This window comes from Grampus griseus, assembly GCF_964374135.1.
Source record: "Grampus griseus genome assembly, chromosome: 10".
NCBI lineage: Eukaryota > Metazoa > Chordata > Mammalia > Artiodactyla > Delphinidae > Grampus > Grampus griseus.
The window spans coordinates 88,963,307-88,982,685 of record NC_139004.1 but is presented as its reverse complement, the minus strand read 5'-3'; the positions used below and the strand labels follow the sequence as shown (position 1 = coordinate 88,982,685).

At 37.1% G+C, this 19,379-nt stretch overlaps 1 protein-coding gene across 1 annotated transcript in view; it reads right to left on the bottom strand.

The window, feature by feature from the left end:
* Positions 1–2,945: 2,945 nt before the first annotated feature.
* CHL1 (cell adhesion molecule L1 like) overlaps positions 2,946–19,379 on the bottom strand; it is a gene marked incomplete at its 3' end in the record, with an annotated part of 133,439 nt that continues 117,005 nt past the window's right edge. Inside the window, exons 19-27 of the mRNA XM_082664751.1 lie at positions 16,773–16,995; positions 15,420–15,535; positions 15,080–15,284; positions 14,718–14,840; positions 11,688–11,867; positions 8,206–8,367; positions 7,434–7,565; positions 5,726–5,798; positions 2,946–3,162 (exon numbers count right to left, since the gene is read on the bottom strand). Of these exons, the coding sequence (XP_082520877.1) occupies positions 2,946–3,162; positions 5,726–5,798; positions 7,434–7,565; positions 8,206–8,367; positions 11,688–11,867; positions 14,718–14,840; positions 15,080–15,284; positions 15,420–15,535; positions 16,773–16,995 (1,431 nt within the window). The remainder of the gene's footprint in view (positions 3,163–5,725; positions 5,799–7,433; positions 7,566–8,205; positions 8,368–11,687; positions 11,868–14,717; positions 14,841–15,079; positions 15,285–15,419; positions 15,536–16,772; positions 16,996–19,379) is intronic.

The following is a 19,379-nucleotide window of genomic DNA, read 5'->3' as shown; positions in this document are numbered from 1 at the left end:
TACACTTTTATAAACATGGATACATCTAAAATATCAGATGCCTTTACACCAACAGAACAAATCCCCCAAATTCACATTTTCTTATAAATACACCTGCAAAATTCATGAAAAACCCTTTTGTATAGCAAAGACCCTGCTTAATTATCTTCGGATTAATAATTTTTGATGGCATGTGCAAATCATACTGCTCATGGAACAGTAGAGTGCGTTCCTGCAGATTTGGTTTTCTATAAAAATATATTTATGTGTTCACAGGAAAAAAGTTGAGTTGGTATGTGGGGGGTGATTTTCGACATATCATTAGATTATAGGTTTATGAAGTTAGAAGGCATCTTAGCTTTTATCATGTTCAAATTTTTCTTCATAATAAAGAACACCCTGTGATGGAGAGAAGGTAACTGAGAGAATCATTAGCACTTTAGAGACAGTTTGAAGCCAACGGGTCAAGCAACTTGCCTACGGTTTATGTACAAAATCAGTGCTGGAACCAGGAAGAGAACTTGGATTTTCCCAGCCCTTGGACAGCTGTCTAGGAACTGATCCCCACCAACAGGCCTTGAGATTATATACAACCTATTACATTGAAATCCTATTGACAGGAGACTAGAGAAAGTTAGTCATGGACCTATTCCTTCTGTGAAGCTTCCCGGTAGAAACCACATGCTATTGAGAAAAGGTAATAGAGAGTGATAGCAAAAGGCAGTGTGAAAGCAATCTCATTTTTCAAGTCCCTAAGTTTTGGCCGTTCAGAAAATATGAGCAGGAACATCCTTCTTACTCACGCAGTTAACGGAGAACTCTACGATCTAGGAAAAGCAATCAGTGTTTCCTTTTAACTTAAAGGTAATTAAATTGATAATAAATCTAATCCTAATGCACTTCTGAGATTATGTCCATCCTGCAGGATTCCGTTAAAACCTTGTTTAGCTGATGACAAAGAAGAGCAAGTGGAATACTAGTGGGATTAGACTCAGAAGTCCTAACCTTGGCCTCATGGATAGCTGAGTACCCGAAATTCCTCCCAGGTAAGTCAAAACATGATGATTCTTCCTTGAGAAAAGTTGTGCCTTAAAATTAGACGGGGATGAAGCTCAAGGGGCCGGATGGGTGGGTGCATGCACCCTCAGAGTGAGGGTGAGGCCCCACAGTAGTGCCTTCCCCCTTTGGGAATTCTTACTTCAGGGGTGTGGTCAAGTCCTGAGCCCACAAAGAATTGTTTTAAATAAGACCTTCTTTTGCCGCCTATCCCTTTTGGAGGACAGACAAGGTTTAAAACGATCATGAGATATTCCATGTGGATTATTGCGTTGACCATTATACACACTCCCTCACTTTAGTGCACAAGAAAGAGCGGGCTACATACATCAAAGTCAAGGGTTTAACAATATACACCGATGGGTACAGTTCAAAAAATAAAGTAAAATCTGTGAGTCCATTTCACTTAAACATAATTAAGAAATACACTTAAGAATGTTGAGGTAAGGTTAAAAATGTTTTCCATAAAATGAGAAGCTCCACACTGAATTTTACTGACAGACATGCATGCACCGTCCTTCATAGTAGTTCTAAACCGTTTCCATGTATAATTTTAGAAGGACTAGTAGCTCACGTGCCAGGAAATAAATTCCCTGACTTTGTAGTGGCTTGGACAGAAGGTGAACATAGAAAACTATCCCCCACCCCTGAAGATGTTTAAAGTGTGATACAGGCAAAACCTATGTATAGGAATTTCTACTGTAAACAGTTTTCCTTTTGGGGGGCTGGGGTAGGAGCACACTCAAAAAATTTACTTTGAAAAATATGGAATCATTCCCCTCAATATTTATATGATGATATTTTATTTTGAGACGGTGGGAAAAAGCACATAAGAACAAAATCCAAATGCTTTGTACAAAGTCTTCAGTTTGGGAACCTCATGTGATTGGTTGGAGCTTTGGAATGATGAAACATGGTGCATTACTATATCCTCCAGCTGCACAGACATGCCTGTTAATGTTCTTTTTCTCACTCCAAAATAAAACAATCTCTATTTTAAATTGTGTAAATATTAACATCATATTTACAATGCATTCATGAAATATATGGAACATAACATTATACAAACATAGAGAAAAGGTACAGGCAGTCAGTTTAGAAATGGAGCTATTAAATAGATACCAATTATTAGACCACAGCATCACGGACACCTCCTGCCTGTTCTTTCATAAGATAACCTGACCACTGCTTCTTTTGCAGCTGACTTGAGTCCAAAACAAAAACAAAAAACAAAGATGTTTTTTGTAGATGTGATGAGTGACAGAAATTACAAATTCACGTTGAAACTGAAAAAGGTAGAATTCTGTTTAAGCATGACCGTCTCTGGGCAAAGAGTTAGGCGCTCAATAAATACTAGTTGATCGTTCACCTAAGACTTGTACTACTCAAATTTTAAATAATAAATTTAGACTGTATATATTCCACGAACTGTTTAAGTAAGACATTCATTCTCTTTACATTTTAAATAACCAGTTTGCTTACCATCTTTTAACCTGTCAGGAAGCGAAGTCACTAAGACAGTTCTCCGAGACGGAATACACATGTGCATACACAGAAAACCCACAAGGTAGCAACATCTCTGCAAACACAGTGAAGAGTAAAACCAGGCAAATATGGAGTTCACTGGATGGATACTTTGGATTCAGGTGAGGTGAATCTAAATACAGGATTTGTTTTGTGTTCTACAATCTGAGCACCTGAAAAAAAAAAAAAACACAGGCGTGTAGTGCTAGGTATTTTACTTTTTCAAGGCAGTGCTATTGTTCTCAACACAACTGCAGGAAGTTCGAATTCTGGATGAAGTCTTTTGCCACAATGTTTCTCTTCCTAGAGGAAAAGTTCTTGCTCCCTTGAAGCAGATACATATGGAATGTTGGTGTGCACCGCTGATGGGTTTCTATGCTCTGCGTTTATGCTCGGAGTGGAAATGGTGCTGTAGAACTTCCATTGCTTTCCACCGATCCTTTCTCCTTAGATCCAGCATAGGCGCCAATAAATGACCCATCCTCACTGAATAGACCATGGTCACCTTCTCCATAATCGACTAAGCTGTCGGCACTTTCTGTGGCCTGCATATCCCTGTTAAGGGAGCGAAGGCTTCCTTTGAGAGGTTTTTCATCGCTGTCACTAGAAAAGAAGAATTCGACAAAATCTAATGTGAGGTATTCACGTAAAGCAAGACTCATGCACAAGTGCTAATAGGTTTTTAACTTTTCTGGATATTCATATTAGCACTGAAGACGAGACAGGTAAATCCTGAATGACCCCTTTCACAAAGAAATGTTTAAATCGTCATTACCAAATTTGTGTCGTTCTGAGTAACTGAGAAACTCACGACCCTCCTGCTTCCCTTTAAAACTGAGACATGCAGATATCCAATCTGTTGATTACATAGAGAACAAATGTTATTTCCTTCCCTTTCATGAACTTCTGGAACCCTAGTCTCGAACTCAAGTCTCAGTCTTCTTCCTTTACCTTTGATTCTGCATGTTCCTCCAAATCCCTCCAGAAATGTCTCTCTTGTTTAGGTTAATCAATCAAATTCTGTTTCTTGTAACCAAAGAACTTTCATTAGTTTCTAAACTCAGGTTTGTTAAATGAGAGAAAAAAAAAAAAAGCTGGCATTTTTAGAACAGAAATACAACAAGTATCCTACATTCATTTATGCTTTGCATTCTATTCAACAAAAGCAAGTCTGAGTTAGTACAAGGTCTATAAAATGATATAGTTTTCTTAATTTCTAGATGATGGGGTTTTTTTAATATCAACTTCCATCACACTAGAAAGCTGTACACCAAATTAGAAGATTTTATAAAATTCTAAGAAAGGAAAATTTGGGAGAAAAATATAATTGCTGTGCTATTAGCACTTGAATGTGGTAGTCCCTGGTGCTGGTCATCCAATAGGTCCATATCTCAGCCTGCTGGAAGTGTGGCAGGATGATACTTCACTGCCCTCTGAGTTAGGCATTGCCATGGGACTTGCTTTGGCCAAAGTGAGCAGAGGTGACATATGTCACTTTCCAGCCAGTACTCCATTTGCCATGTTCCATTTCCTCTGCTGTGCTGACCCCTCAGTGCTCGCTCACCAGCCGGTGCTCCCAAGTGACCAAGATGGCTCGAGCCATCTGTGTTGCACACGCAACTTGAGAAAGAAAAATATATGGCGTTGTTTTCAACAGCAGCGTGACCGAGACTGTCCTGAGTCATATAGTAATTGGCTCCCGAACTGGGCTGCTACAGTTATAAAAGCAAATACGAAGAAAACAAAAAGACAAAATGTGGCATTACCTTAAGGACCAGGCCACAAATAGCGAAGCAACTCTTACCAGAAGCTGGAAAGATGAGAATTCACGTTATGTAACTGTCTCCTTGCATAATTTTCCAGGTAAACATGTAGTTTTGGGGAAAGATGATGGAAACTGTATGAACTAACAGGATGCCAGGTGAAAGCTTGCAGGGGACGATTGTACCCGTCTTTTTACAGCAGCAGCAAAATATAAGGGAATGGGTTTTAAATAAGGCATGTCTTCGTTTTTTCCTCATAAAATCATAAAATCGAACCAGTAATATCTATCTTTCAAAAGTATTTTCAACAGTTGCCATAGGCTCTCAGTGATCCCTGCCTTGTGGGATTTGAGTCACAATTTCCTAAATTTGTATAATTCCAAGTTTGCTTTTTCTCTCTCTCCCTTCAGCCTTTAATGCTCCTTCTCCGTGGAAACTACCTCACATGGAAGGAAGAAGAAGAAGTATAGTGCAAAGTAGAGCCTAGAATGAGGCTCAGATGTACATCAATTAATGCAGGATGGCTAATCAGAATACTCCACATCCCTGATTCTAGTAATGATCCAGGGTGAGGCCACTCAGAGCCAATCAAGTCATTATTTGATATGGACGCTGGTCTTGTGTGCCAACGGCCATATACGCCTGGAGACTGTAACAGCTCCTTTGGCTGCAGTATACAGAGGACCTGACTGAAAACAGTGGCATCCTAGAAAAGAACAGGTAAGAAAAGAAGAGGTACCTACCTCATTCCAGATTTCTTGCAATTTCTCCTACATGTGACACATAAGTTTGCTCTGGTAGTTAAGAGTAACGCAGTCTTTTTCATCCTTTCCTCCTTTGGAATGGACCCTTCCCACAACTTCTCTTAGGCAGAAATGGTTGCTCCCTTTTCCGCTCTCTTATTCTCTTTCATTAATTACAGTTATTTATTTGCATTGATACTTTTTTCCTCTGAAGACTAGGTTCATCTTGAGGACACGCTCTGTGACTCAATCACCTTTTAGGTACACACCGTAGGTGCACAGGATACATGTTTATGGGTGTAAACTCCATACAACCTGGGTTCACAATGGCCACGGTGAGGAGAGACTACAAGCTGTTTTGGCTACTCCATCTATAGCTACTCAATCTAAATAACAGTAGTGTTCTCTGCAGAACACCTTTCAAGAAAAGTGTCCTAGCACACACGCTACCTAGATAGCGGTTACATCCCCACCTCAGCACAGAGAAATTTGATTGGGCCACTTAAGGCCCTTTGTTTTCTTTTCTTTTTAAACAAACTATTCTTTATAGGAGTATTAAAATATAGTCCTGTAATCGTTAAGAAGAAACACTTTTTTCTGTTTGTAAGCTGATGATGAATATGTGCTCTGCTACATTTTTCAGTGGAACGTAATGTTTACCTGTATTCACCGAAGGTTTCGTCTTTCACTGACTGAACTTCTGGGTCTGGATGCAGATCTTCCTTTTCTTTTACTGAAAAAAAGGGGGAGGGGAGTAATACAAGTAATTTTTAAAGACGTATTGAACAGTGCTGTTGACAGTGAAAGTCAGGTTTGTTGTGGTTGTACCTATCACCCATCAGAGTTAGCTCTGCGTTCAAATAAAAACAGTAAAAGGATTCTCTGGCTTGTCTTCATTTGCCATCAGAGTTGCAGGCTGCTGCAGATATGCACACAAGTAATGTAGTGTTATGTGGGCAACACGTCGTACTGGAAGAGTCCCTAACTTGGTTATGGTCTCTTAATGAAGACCAAATTACTGTATATACATTTTACTAGCCTCAACTTTTTGAAGATGTCATTGGCTGATAGCAGATCTATGTCATTACAAACTAAGGGGAATTAAGAAAAAGTCAATCATTTGGTGGTTCTCTCTCTCTACTCCAAACTGCCTCAGTAAGCAGAATATTCAAGTCTATCATGACACAGAATAAATTAGATTTATTCTGCATCGCGGGATACAGGCCCAGGAGGCTCTTGCTTCACTTTACCAGGAAAACTCAAGCTAAAACCCTTCTTCATGGCACCTTTTACTACTACTTGCTGAGACCTGAGAGTTTCTCTTAGTTGTCCTGAAAATGAAATGCTGACTTGTTTTTCTTTTCTGGGCACGATTTGAAGAAGCTTCTTCAGAATTGGGATAGGGCAACATTTCACAAATGACAATTCGTTGGGACACTCAAAAGGAAATGCTCTCTCTCTTTAAAGTTTCCAGTTAATTACCTAGAGCGTTCATGACTCATTAAAAATCTAATTCCTAACAAATTCAGTCTAAACAAGAAAAAACATGTATAATGGCATAAATTCTGTGTAACTTTACAATTTAGAAATTATTCTCTTGTTTGATTGTGCAGTATACATCACGGGCTCCCCAAAATATTTTGCTGGATGAATCGTAAGCCAGTAAAGAATTTCACACTGATCTGAACATCAACAAACGAATAGCACTGGGATCTAAATCTTTCCCCCTGTGTAAAAGCATCATGAATGCTAAGCAAAAATAATAATAATAGTAACAACAGAACATGTTTATCTGGAAAAAAACGAAATTTGGAAATTGAATGAAATTAAAGCCAAGCCAGATATTAATTAATTAATTCAAGAGGCAGTGTATCCGATATATGTCATGGTAATAAGAAGTGTGTTCCCAGCACTGGTTAAGTTTTAACACAGTTGACTAGCAGAGCCAGTACTATTAGAATGGACTAATGCAAAACATCTCTGGGTCATGAATGTGTAGAGAGGCGTACTATAAATGGGTCCTTCTTTAGACATTAAAATATATGTGTGTGACTTAGTAACAGGTTTTACCAACATCTGTGATACTTTACAGATAGAAAATAGAAGCTTGGAAGTATTATATGTCTCCCTAGAGCCTATTTTATATACTAGAAACAAGAAAGCAACCAACCAGAGATAATATTCTAGACCCCATCAGTTAGTTAATATAGGAATTTTTCCCCCTCTCAGTATACTGTACACCTAATGTTCTAATATCAATTTGACTTAAATGTGTAATTAAAAAAATTAAGGATGTCTCTGAAGATGGCCCCCGAGAAATTAAAGACAATTTAATAAAATTCAAAGTCATATTAAGAAACAACTTTACCTGAGTACTTTCCACCTTTGTTCCTCTTCACAAAGCAAACAGTCAACAACATTAGGGTGAGAAGAGCAATCGCACACATCAATCCAATAAACCAGCCTTGCGTGGAGATGTCATCATATAAACCAGCATATTCTGTTGTACAAAGAGAAGTCACACGTTGAGCGCTAGAAACGGTCTTTGGAATTATGTCCTTCTGGGGAAAATTAAACACCATTTTTAAACGTACAAAATAGCATCGATTTTATTTTTTCCTTGGAGTGACCCTAGAGGGAATGTGATTCGAAGGACATTTCATTGGGAGAATACTGATAAATCATTTAATCATTTTTTAGAAAGGGCCCTCTCAAATTGCGTTTGATTCTGTGGATGAAAACCAAAGAGAGACAGTAGAAACAGATGCAGTTAAATACAGCAGCAACAGCAAGCAAGCAAAAGCACAAGCTGCCCCAGTTACATGCAGGTTGCTATGGAGACGCTGGGGTTTTGGTTGTGGTTTACTTCTGGGTTTCTGTTATTAACGCACGTTAATTAGCAGCAGACATTTTTAGGCAACTACTCTGGTAAAAACAATAAGGGATAACTCGGACCTTGGTGAAACATTTTTTGTTTTGACAATTTTAAAATGCTATGCCAAAACAAATGGAAACTACTGTTGTTATAGCTACCATACCTCGTATTTTTATCTTTAATATAGGAAGTATGTAACATTAAATAATCTACAGAACACAGATGTATTGTCTAAGATGGCTCCAAACAGAGTCTCATTTCTCACCTCTCCCTCTTGTCTCAATTACATCTTCAAAAATGCTATTGTTATCAACCCAATTCTTAGTCAATAGGCGAACTATATGTTCAGCTCCCGGCTCAAATGTCTCTACTGGGTGAATCTTTTGAGTAAGATTTACTCCTTCTGATATCTTCCCGACACGTTTACCTAAGAAACGTACACAGTTAAATCATACGAATTGTCATCACTGAAAAGTAGGACATGAAAAGTAAAAAAGTATTGTTATTTGAGATGAATAAGAGAGCCCTTTGTAGCATTTTTTTCCTCAGTTTCTGAATTATCAGAAGATCAAGAAAAGCAACGTTTCAAGATTTTCTTTTTTAATATGCTGAGATGGAGTAAATGAAATGAACTGATTCATGTCCTTTTAAGACGATGCACTTACTTATTAATGAAGTGATGCTATAAATCCGCCTGGTCATATGAATGGTTTAAAACCAAACACAGACTTCAAAAAACTATACAATGTCATCAGTTGCAATTTGGACTTTCACAAACCTAGCAGGGACGGAATATGGCAATTTTGGCTTACAAGTGAAAGCATATGGCATTAAAGTCTTAACTCTGTATTATTACTTCTTTTTGCTTTGGTTGTCTTCATAAATATTGGTGGAATAGCATCACAGTATGCTCATATATTAAATATTTGAAAATTGTAGGAACTTAAGCTACATAAAAGTGCAGGTTTACAGGTACATTTAAATGAAATGCATTGAGATTTTCAAAGTGAGAAATTTACACGTTTCAAAAGAAACATGAGTATGTCAATATATTAATTGTAGAATATCAGTAGCAGATAAAAATATGACTCACGTGTCATTAAAATATACATTTAATGTCTAATACTATAACAAAATACCTAAAATATTTTTCCTTTTGATCCATACTTTTGCTAAGAATTAACTCAATTAAATAAATGTAAACCAAGAAATGTTAACAAGTTATTTGAAAATGAAATATATTCCATGTTGAGAATATTAGGAGTCATTACACTGTTTTAAGTGAGAATGTGTCACACGTTAAAATTTAGTTACAACTTTCACCACAGAGTAAAAATTGATTAAATAGTTACTGATAACACAAGGATCGTTAAAAAATGGCACCATGGGAAAAATAAGACCAGTTATATTAGCTGAAGAAAGCCTTCAAGATTGAGCACCATTGAAACAAAACACAATTAATTTTGCCCTTGAAAAACAGAAATTTAGTGTTACATTAAGTAGCGCAAGCTTTTGAAAAATAGAGCAAAGCAAGTGTTTTATTCAAACCAGTAATGACACAAAAAAGAATATTTCTGATTAACTCCATTTTTTCCCCCAGTTAGATTATGGAATGTGAGCCACCCGAAACTCTGAGTGACAACCAGAAAATGATGGGGGAAAAGAATGCTTGTGTATCAAATCCCATTCTCTGATTTAATGCCAGATGACCTTAAAATGTGCCATCTATGCAAAGAGAAGAAAGATACACAGAAATACATTCCAATTTGCACAGAAGTTATCATTTTTAGAGTATTTAGTGATAGCAAGATGGATTTCCTCAATAGAAGTGTGTGTGTATATATATATATATATATATATTATTTTTTCTCTCTTTTTCTCAAAGATCATGCCGAAATTGAGTGGCAGAAGGAGATTACAGTTTCTTTCCTGTAAATATGGCAAGATAGGCCTATAGAAGAAAAATCAGTGTCAACTAGGGAAGGGGACAGTAGGTGAAAATGCAGGATCCTGAAAAAGAGCACAAACATACTAGTAAGAAACATTTTCAAATTACAATATATGAGTGAAGAAATCTGCTGTAAAACACTCAAGCACATTAGTTATATCTTTAATTTGCAGAAAAGATGTAGCATATTTATAAAACCACATAAACAGCATTTTCTACCCTCTGAAAAGAGTTTGTCAAACATAAACACAACCAAGCCCAAATTCTCCAAATATTTCCATAGATACTAGAATGACTAACTATTGTAAGAAATGACTAACTATTGTAATTTCTTTTCTTACATGCTTCAAATTGGCAGGAATGGGATTAGCATTTCTGACACATACAACGGTCTTGGTCCTAAAAAACAACCACCCTCTCCATGCCCTAAATTCTGATTTAGAAAATACGAAAGTTGCATGTTTACGTTACCACTATTCTGACTTACTTTCTTTGTGTTGAACACTTGATATCCGTTTGAACTCTTGAGAAAGAAGAACCTTTTAGTTACTAGAAAGTTTTCAATCACCATCTTTAAATCTACCTCTTAGGAGTAAGTAAATGAGTTCTTCATTTCACGATTCATCCTTGGGAATAACTTGTGGGTTTTGGGGGAGAAACCATTTTGAATATATACATATATATTTTTCCCCATAAAAGGGAGTTTGGAGTATTTAGGGAGTCTGAGGAAAACATAAGCTCTTCATTATTTAGCTATAGTAGGAACAAAATGAGAGGAAGAAACAAACTGACAATAAAGGTCACAGCATAACCATTCGCACAAACCCATTGATTTTATACTGATTCACAAACTTCAATACGTTTCCATATGTATCTTTTATAAATGATAGACAATTCAATTTTCTTCATTATTATTTTCTTTTTCCATAGTCTAAAAATTGGGAAAGCATCCAGAACACATAAATGACTATTTGTATTTCCCTTCCTACCATTTCCCTTCCTACCATCTCCCAGTTCCTTTTGCCTGCCTCAGATATCCCTCTAAATCTGATGGACTTGAATTCTACACAAGGCCCTCTTTTTAAACTTATTAGTGTGTATATCCATTCCTCCAATCCATTTCCCTTTCTTGTTCTACCTTATTTTCTCTCCTGATGCCCTGTTGATAACATAGAAAGCTTAGTAAAAATACCGCTAAAATCATAATTGGAGAAATAATTTGGGAAGGGAAATGGCCTGAGTTGGGAGAAAAAAAAAAAAAAAGTGCAATTGCATTAGGAGAATTGTACAAATGAAACCAGAGATTTATGAGCCATTTTCAAGCTAGTTACTTGGCATCAACCAGGAGAGAGTAAACTAAAATTGATATATGAATCAATGTATATATGAGTCATGACATGGAGGTGAAATGTCTTAGATCAGCGTTGCTGATCAGCGTTGCAAAATGTCTACCAGTGCAAGAGGCAAATATTTTCCCGTGTGGAAACACTTCCACAAGAAAAATATCCCTCTACTAATCTTACGAGTAACTTTTTGACTTTATATCCCCCTATTTTAATTAAGCAAAATTATAGTTCCTGACCTTATATACGCTAAAGCTATAGTTTGATTACTGATGTGTAGAAGTTCATACATTGAGGCAATATGAACTTTAGAAACAAGATAAATTGTCTACGTCAGTGGAAAACAGAAGGTCAGACAGATTGAGATCACAATCATTTCTAATTTACAATGACGAGCATGATGCAGCCCTTTCAGAGCAGTTTAAAACATAGCACGCATAAACCTCCTGTACTTACTCCCTTCTCCTAACGTGGAGCTTTCCTCAGTGACGGGTTTTCCACAGCCCTTTGAAGTGCAAGCCCTCAAGTAGAATTTGTACTTGGTAGTTGCATTGAGGTTTGAGAGACGCCAGCTGGGCTTTGATGGACTTGTAATGTTGATATCATTTAGTTCTCCAATCTCATAGGTGTCATTTACTAAAGAAATAAACAGGCATATCAACGGCTCAAATTTCACAGCCTTAACCATTCAAGTTATGTTGTCTCTTATTTTTGCTTCTATGTACGCTTGTGGTCTGCAAGATATTATCTTAATTATTCAGAGCTATCAACTTACTTAATTCTCTGAGGTAGGTGTAATTATTATGATGTATTATACATGAGAAAATTAAGGTCTAGCAACAATAAACACCTTGCCTAGACCTAGAGCCACTAACTGGCAAACTGGGATTTGAATCCAAACTACAGCCTTTTAACTCCAGGGCCCATGTTCTTTTTTTTTTTTTTTTTTTTTTTTGCGGTACGCGGGCCTCTCACTGTTGTGGCGTCTCCCGTTGCGGAGCACAGGCTCCGGACGCGCAGGCTCAGCGGCCTTGGCTCACGGGCCCAGCCGCTCCATGGCATGTGGGATCCTCCCGGACCGGGGCACGAACCCGTGTCCCCTGCATTGGCAGGCGGACTCTCAACCACTGCACCACCAGGGAAGCCTCAGAGCCCATGTTCTTAATCACTATGCCATACTGGAAAATCACTCCAGCTTTACCACATCTATTTAAAATGATGAACTTTCCCCCATTATTATATTTTCATTGAACCCTTAAGTATTTTTTAATCTCCCTCTGGTGTGATAATTTGGACAATAATCTACATGAGTCCTCTATAGTTTCTGGTTTAATATGTGGCACTAAATCAGTACTCACATATGTAGACTCAAGAAACTGATAAATTACATATTTTTAAATATCGACTGTATACTAAGCACTATGTAAAGTGATATATGGAAAGAGATGATTTAGATAGTGCCTTTCAAAGAATCTGCCACATAGCAAGATCATGATAGTTGTGCAAGGGCACAAAGTACTGTAAGATTGCCATAAGAATAATACAAGAGATGAAATGGTATTTCCAAAACTGTGCAGCCATTAGTGGTAAGAAAACGACTAGAATAAACACTCTTGACTCTCAGTCCAAGAGACCATAAAAAAATACATTTACTCTTTAACATAAAAATGCCTCCATTGGTCTATATAATGCAACGATATGAATGGAAATGAAAAAGAAACTAATAATCCAAACACAGGAAAGAAGAAAGTAAAATAATCACCATTTGTAGATTATTGGAGAGCATTCCTGTAAAATACCACCAATCAATGAAAAACTACCACAATCAATGTAAGAATTCAGGGAAGTACAGAGAGCTCTCATATACACACTCGACAACTATTTAGAACATATAAGAGCCACAAAAATATATAAGCCACCTAAAAATATTTCAATCACTTAATATTAATAGAGAGCAGAATAAGTATATAATTATATCATTTAAAAATCCACATATCAAGTAGTACAGTAACCACTGCAATTGTTACTATTTCAGCCTTTTCTCTATATATTCTAAGAACTTGTTTTAAAAATAAATTTATATATTATATACAGATCAGCATGAAGGTTAGAATTTAATGTTGAGTTTCTTCATTATGAGGATAAAGATAAGGCGTATCTTTATCAAGCAAAGTGACATTTGGAAAGTCTTCAAATATTTCTTCAGTGCTTTCTACATGTTTGAAATCTAGTTCATGGAAGAGTGTAGGCTTTACAGTTCAGCATCTAGAATGACTGAGCTGGGTCTGAATCCTTGTGTAACACTTACTTTACTGCACAGCTCTCTGTAAGTGAGCTCTATATGCTTCTCGTCCATAAAGTAGTGATGGTACATACCTCATAGATTTCCTCTTTTAATGAAAAAAAAATGCAGGGAGAATTCTTAGTACTTACTGATCCTGCTATATACCAAACACTCAAAGACGCTAAAATGCTGCCTCTATTAGGGTTATGGCTGTATCCATTTAATCATAGGTACCTAAAACAGAATAGGCCATCAGAAGCTAAAGCTGGTACCTGACCTGAATTGCTGCAAGCCTTGAACTGACTGATGGCAGTTCAGGGCTATGATCAAGTTGACTTTTGCAAGCAGTGTAGACTGGGTTTCTATAGTCCTGGTGTTTTTGTTGTTTAGGAATTCATGTCTTCAAAGTTTAAATTTTTTCCATGAGCTCAGTCCCCTAATTTCCATTTTGCGATGATGCCTAGATTTGAAAACTATTGAAGATGGGAGGCGTTATGATTAAAATGAGCTGATTTCATCTAAACATGTTTGTTTGATTTTTTTTAACCTAATGGCACAGCAGCATAGGGGGAGAGCCTAGGGTAATGGTCCAAAGACAGCTTCTTGTTTCTCTCAATATTACATGACTGTACCACTAGGCTACCAATAGAGGATTCTCAAATACAAATAGATGCAGGGTTGAGATTGGAAACATGCACCAGAGACAGAACAGGCAGTGTAGTGTGGAAGTTAGTGCGCTTTGAATCTCCACTACATCATTAAGTTTTTCTTTGCGTATTTCCTAATGCTCAAAGCCTCTTATATATACGTATTAAATGCATGTTTTCTGGTACCTATTAACATACTGCTTTTCTTCTAAAACAGGAATTGGCAAACCTTTCCGAAAAGGACTAGATTGTAAATATTTTAGCCTTTGTGGGCTATGCAATCTTTGTGGCAACTACTCAGCTTTGCCACTTTCGTGAGAAAGCAGCTATAGACAAATTTAAGTGAGTGGACATGGCCGTGTTGCAATAAAACGTTCTTTATACAAACAGGCAGCAGGCTGGATTTGGTCTGCCAGCCGGTTTACAAACCCCTGTGCTGTAAAGGAAGTATGCCAGCTTACAAATCATGAATTGGATTCTCAGCATGGTAAACCAAGTACGCAACCAGGAAAAATGAAACATTACTAGGCAAATCCAGTTCAAATATGTACTTACTTATCTGGTACTGTAATAGATAGCCAGTTAAGTTTCCATTTAATTTCTTAGGTAGTCCCCAGGATAAAGTGGCAGTGTCTTTATCAACTTTGATGACCTTGAGAAAAGTTGGCTTTTCAGGTACTGGAAAACACAAGGTCAACAACAGACACTCATAGATTGGTAAATTTCTTTTAAAAAATTACAGTTTATTAAATTGAGAAGCTAACTCATATGACGTAAGTACAGATTAACTAATAAGGGAAGAAATGTCTTGGCCATTGGGATATTTACTTGGTTATTTATTTTAAATTGTTATTTATTTAAAAATTGGATATTAAATTTATTAAATACATCGTTATTCTACATCATTATTCTCTCACCTCCTTCTGGTGTTTGAAATATATAAGGCTCACTCTCTGGACCAGCTCCTTTGGAATTATAGGCTAAGACTGTTAAGTGAAATTCACTAAAGGCATCTAGGGAAGGAACCATTCCATAGTTTCTTTGTCCTGAAAATCTCAGAATGTTTACTTCTTTAGGATATGTTCTTCCATCCAACAGACTTTTTGTTTTCCACCAATTTACCTGCAATGAAAATAGGAACGCTTTAACACATCAGCCGTGGTGACACATTCTCTTTTGGCTTCTTCTGGAATCGGTTCTTATTTACAGGAAATCTATTAATTCCACAGTGAGAAGAAGAAAATCTATGATAAAAACCTGATATCCTTTCAGATGTCCATGTACTCTTTCCTTTGGAATTGTTGACCAAGTAACTTTAACTAATGTGCTGTTTATCACATCCACCCCATGGATCACTGGAGCTGTATCAGGATCTGTTAAGCACATAAGAAGGATTAGCTTTCAGTAATCTCCAAGCACGATCATTAAGATCATTTCCAAAACGTGATCTTTCATGTTTTTTGATCTGAGGAAAACACTTGTCTCAAATCAATTGCAAATGGAACCAAGAGTTTCTCATTACAGAAGAGTTTCAGGGTCCAAATAGGTTTCTAGAGAAGAGGAGAGCCTGGACCACACTGAGAAAAGCCCCCCTTCAGATGGATACAGTGTGGGCAATGTAACTGGAAACACTGGCCAGTAAAATTTTCTGTGGGCATCTGCCTCTGGAAACATGTGAGCTAAACTAATAATATAACTAAAATTACTTGGGAGTTCGATGAATCTAATATTCATAAGAAGAGCTGACATTAATTGAGCATATTCTGTGTGTCAGACACTGTGCTGAGGGCCTATAGTGGATTGGCTCACATCATTGTTAGAACCACCCTATAAAGTGGTATTATTATCCCCATTCTACAGGGGAGCTAACTACACGCAAATAAACCAAACCCACCACGGCCAAGACTAATATATTAGTTCACAGTGAGAAGTCCTGTGTAGTGAGAATTTAGGTAGCAGGTGAACTAGACCTTCTTCTATTCTTGGATCGAAATATTACTTTGGATACTGCAAGAACAATGAGAATAACTCCTATCGTGTACAGATTTGGAATGCAGTCTTTCCTTTTTCCAATAATTTATTTGCAGCTATTATTATGGTATAAATATTTAATAAGATCATATCACCAGTACCTCAAAACTCTGTGTGTGTGTGTGTGTGTGCGCACACGTGAGATTCCATATGCAAATCTGGGTGTGCACCTCATCTTCATGAGGAAGGCTCTAGCTCTGAGGCCAGGGTGCGACAGCAGACAGCTATTAGGAAGTCCTTGATAAGTAAGGGTAGATGTGATTGGAAACCTTATGACAGTTATGCTGCTTAACTGTGGGCACTGCTGATTCCAAGTCTTTGATTTTCATGATAGAAATAGCTTTTTTGGGAAACTGAATAAAATTAAACCTTTCAACATTCTTCCTTACCACCCTATACTGATCAACTCTCCTGCAGTCAACCCTGGAGTAGAAACCGTGTGTTATATGTCTTTTTATCTCCTACAGCTAGTACGTCCACTTTGCATGCAGTAGTCGCTCAAAAATATTCATCGACAGAGTGTAATATACTTGAGAGAAACTATTATTAAGTACTTGGGGTTTCAGGTGCACCACTTACAGTCTTCTCCAGAATACAGAATCACTGACTGAGGCTCAGGGCCAGAGCCCAGGTGATTGACGGCTTGGACCTGGACATCATATGGAGCATAGACAGCAGACGTCATCACCCGCAGGGTGTGGTTTGTGACTGTTTCTTCCTCCCACTCCACCGGGGCTCCCTGTGGTTTCCAGGTCACTCTGTACTCCAGTCCAGGTCCATTCTGCTCCATGGGTTTCAGAGGCTAAAACAGAAGGCCACACTCATCCCATGTGATCACAGATATGCTGAATCAGAGACACAGAAGCCACCCTAAGTGGCCCAAGAAACGCTGCAATAAAGGTATCATTTCTTGGGAGATCTTCAGTCCCCCTCTTTGGTTTGGAAATACTTGTGAAAAATGTTGTCATTCTGTAAATTTAACCTTGAAAGTTACTCCCTTACCTCCCCGAGTAGAGACTCTCACAATTTAGATGCCTGGATTATGCCTAACAGTTCACATATGAAAGAATTTACTAAGAGATTCCACAGAGGGTTTTAGCTTTTGTTTACACTTTGTTCTATATTCTGTTTTGGTGTTTTTTTCACTCGCAGAGAAGTTGCAGAAATAAAAAGGACATGGCCATGAATTCCAGGGATGTAAATGGGATTTTTTCCATGGCTTTTCAGTCAGAACTCTTTCTACCTGACTCCCTCCATCCTCCTCCATCTTCCTTCCAAGAGAAGAGAGACAGCAAGTAAATATTTTTGGATAATATGCATTTTTATACATTAGTACCCAGAAGATGTACTCCTCTCTACAATAAAATATTTCCCCAGCTCCTTGCCCATTCTCTATTTCTTTTACGAGAAAGCGCTTCCCACCCTCCACTTTATTTTGCTGTATAGAAATATATAATGGAGGAATTTCTCATATAGGAATTGGCTATTTCCACTCCAGTTTTTAATCGAACAGTACTTTAATTCAAAAAACATCAATGTGATTTAAACCATCTGTTTAATATCATAAAAATGGGAATGTTCATTTAAGTGAATCAGTTACACAGAATACATTAAAAATGTGATTTTAGTCATAGATTTATAAGGGTCACTTATATAAATAGTAGTTTTGTCTGTATATGCAAGTGATTCAATAATATCATATATAGTGTTCTTACAGAATTCACAATGCTTCTGGACTCAGTCTACTTTACTAAAATACTTGTTAGACGGATTGGATGGAATTAAGTTGAAAGTATACACTAAATCAGCAAAATAATTTCAAGTCTATGCTTATTCCAGGGCGAATACTTAAATTAGCTAGGAGGAAAAAATATCAAAACAAAAACTTTCTGAGATTTTCATAGTCATTGTTTATGTTTTGCTTTCCAAGTTTTGCCCCAAGATATTTTCTACTCTCATATAGATATAAATTCACTGGAGGCTTTAGCATTGCCCGGATAAATCAGGCCACAAGATTTTAGTTCCATACTACAATCTGCAATTACAATTTCCTTCAGTCCCAACTGACAATAAATGTGTACAAATACTATTATTCAATTTACACATGTTTTGCTTCAAGAAAGATAGTTACATTTGATAAAGCTCTCTGGAAAAACTTAAAACTAACTGTGCCACCAGAGGCAACACTTTTAAGAAAAATCTTACCTAAATCGCCAGCCTCCTTGGTGCCTAGGCACCAAAGAAACTGCAGGAATACTTTGTATTTGGCTTTCAGACAGTGGACAGCAAAACCTCAGCAAATTCTCAGATAGGCCCCCACTAAAGATAACAGACCAGAGGAGCAATACAGAGCCAGGGAGGTGAGTGGTGGGGAAAGACCACCAGCCTCCCCTCTGCTCATGAAGCTGCTCGGAAGGAAGGAATCTCTATAAAAGAGGTTCTTAACTTGATGGCTAGGCATCTCTAGATGGGGTCCATGAGTGCCCTTCAAAGGATCTGAAAAGCCGTGAAACTGTTAGGAAAACTTTCTATGTATAACTTTCTAGAGCAAAACTATACTTCTATCGTATTTTCAAAGAGATCTATGAACAAAGCAAAGGTTATAATGACTCATCTAGAAACTGGACGGATTTTCTGTACTGCCTAAATTCATTTTAAAGGTGGTGGGCTTTCTTATTATACTTGCAGTAGAAATAATAAATCCTAGGTCCTTTAGGAGTGAAACAACTTGGCTTTGATCATATAATCAGGTAACTGAAGCAGTTCCTATTTCCCGAACATTAGTGAATTGGGTTTTTGTTTGTTTGTTTGTTTTGTTTTTGTTCATCTGTTTTCTGGAGTCTTTGAGATTAGAAATTTGCTATTTTATAGAAGTTCAAATTTAACATAAATCAATTTACATCTAAGAACAAAGGGAAAAGTCAAGCAAAACTCATCATGGTATAATTATTTAACCAATCAGGGTGCAGTGGGCTCTTTTTCTGTTTTGAGGGATAGGATATTATCATTTTTTAACACTTAAAACACGTGAGTGAGTCATGACCTACCTAATATAAGAGAAGTGAATCTTAGAAGATAATGCTAACTAAAAAGACTAGTTCTATCCATAAGTTCAAATTTAATACATTAAAAAAAAATTTGTATCCTTAATGTTTAATGTGACACATTTATAAAGATAATTCATAT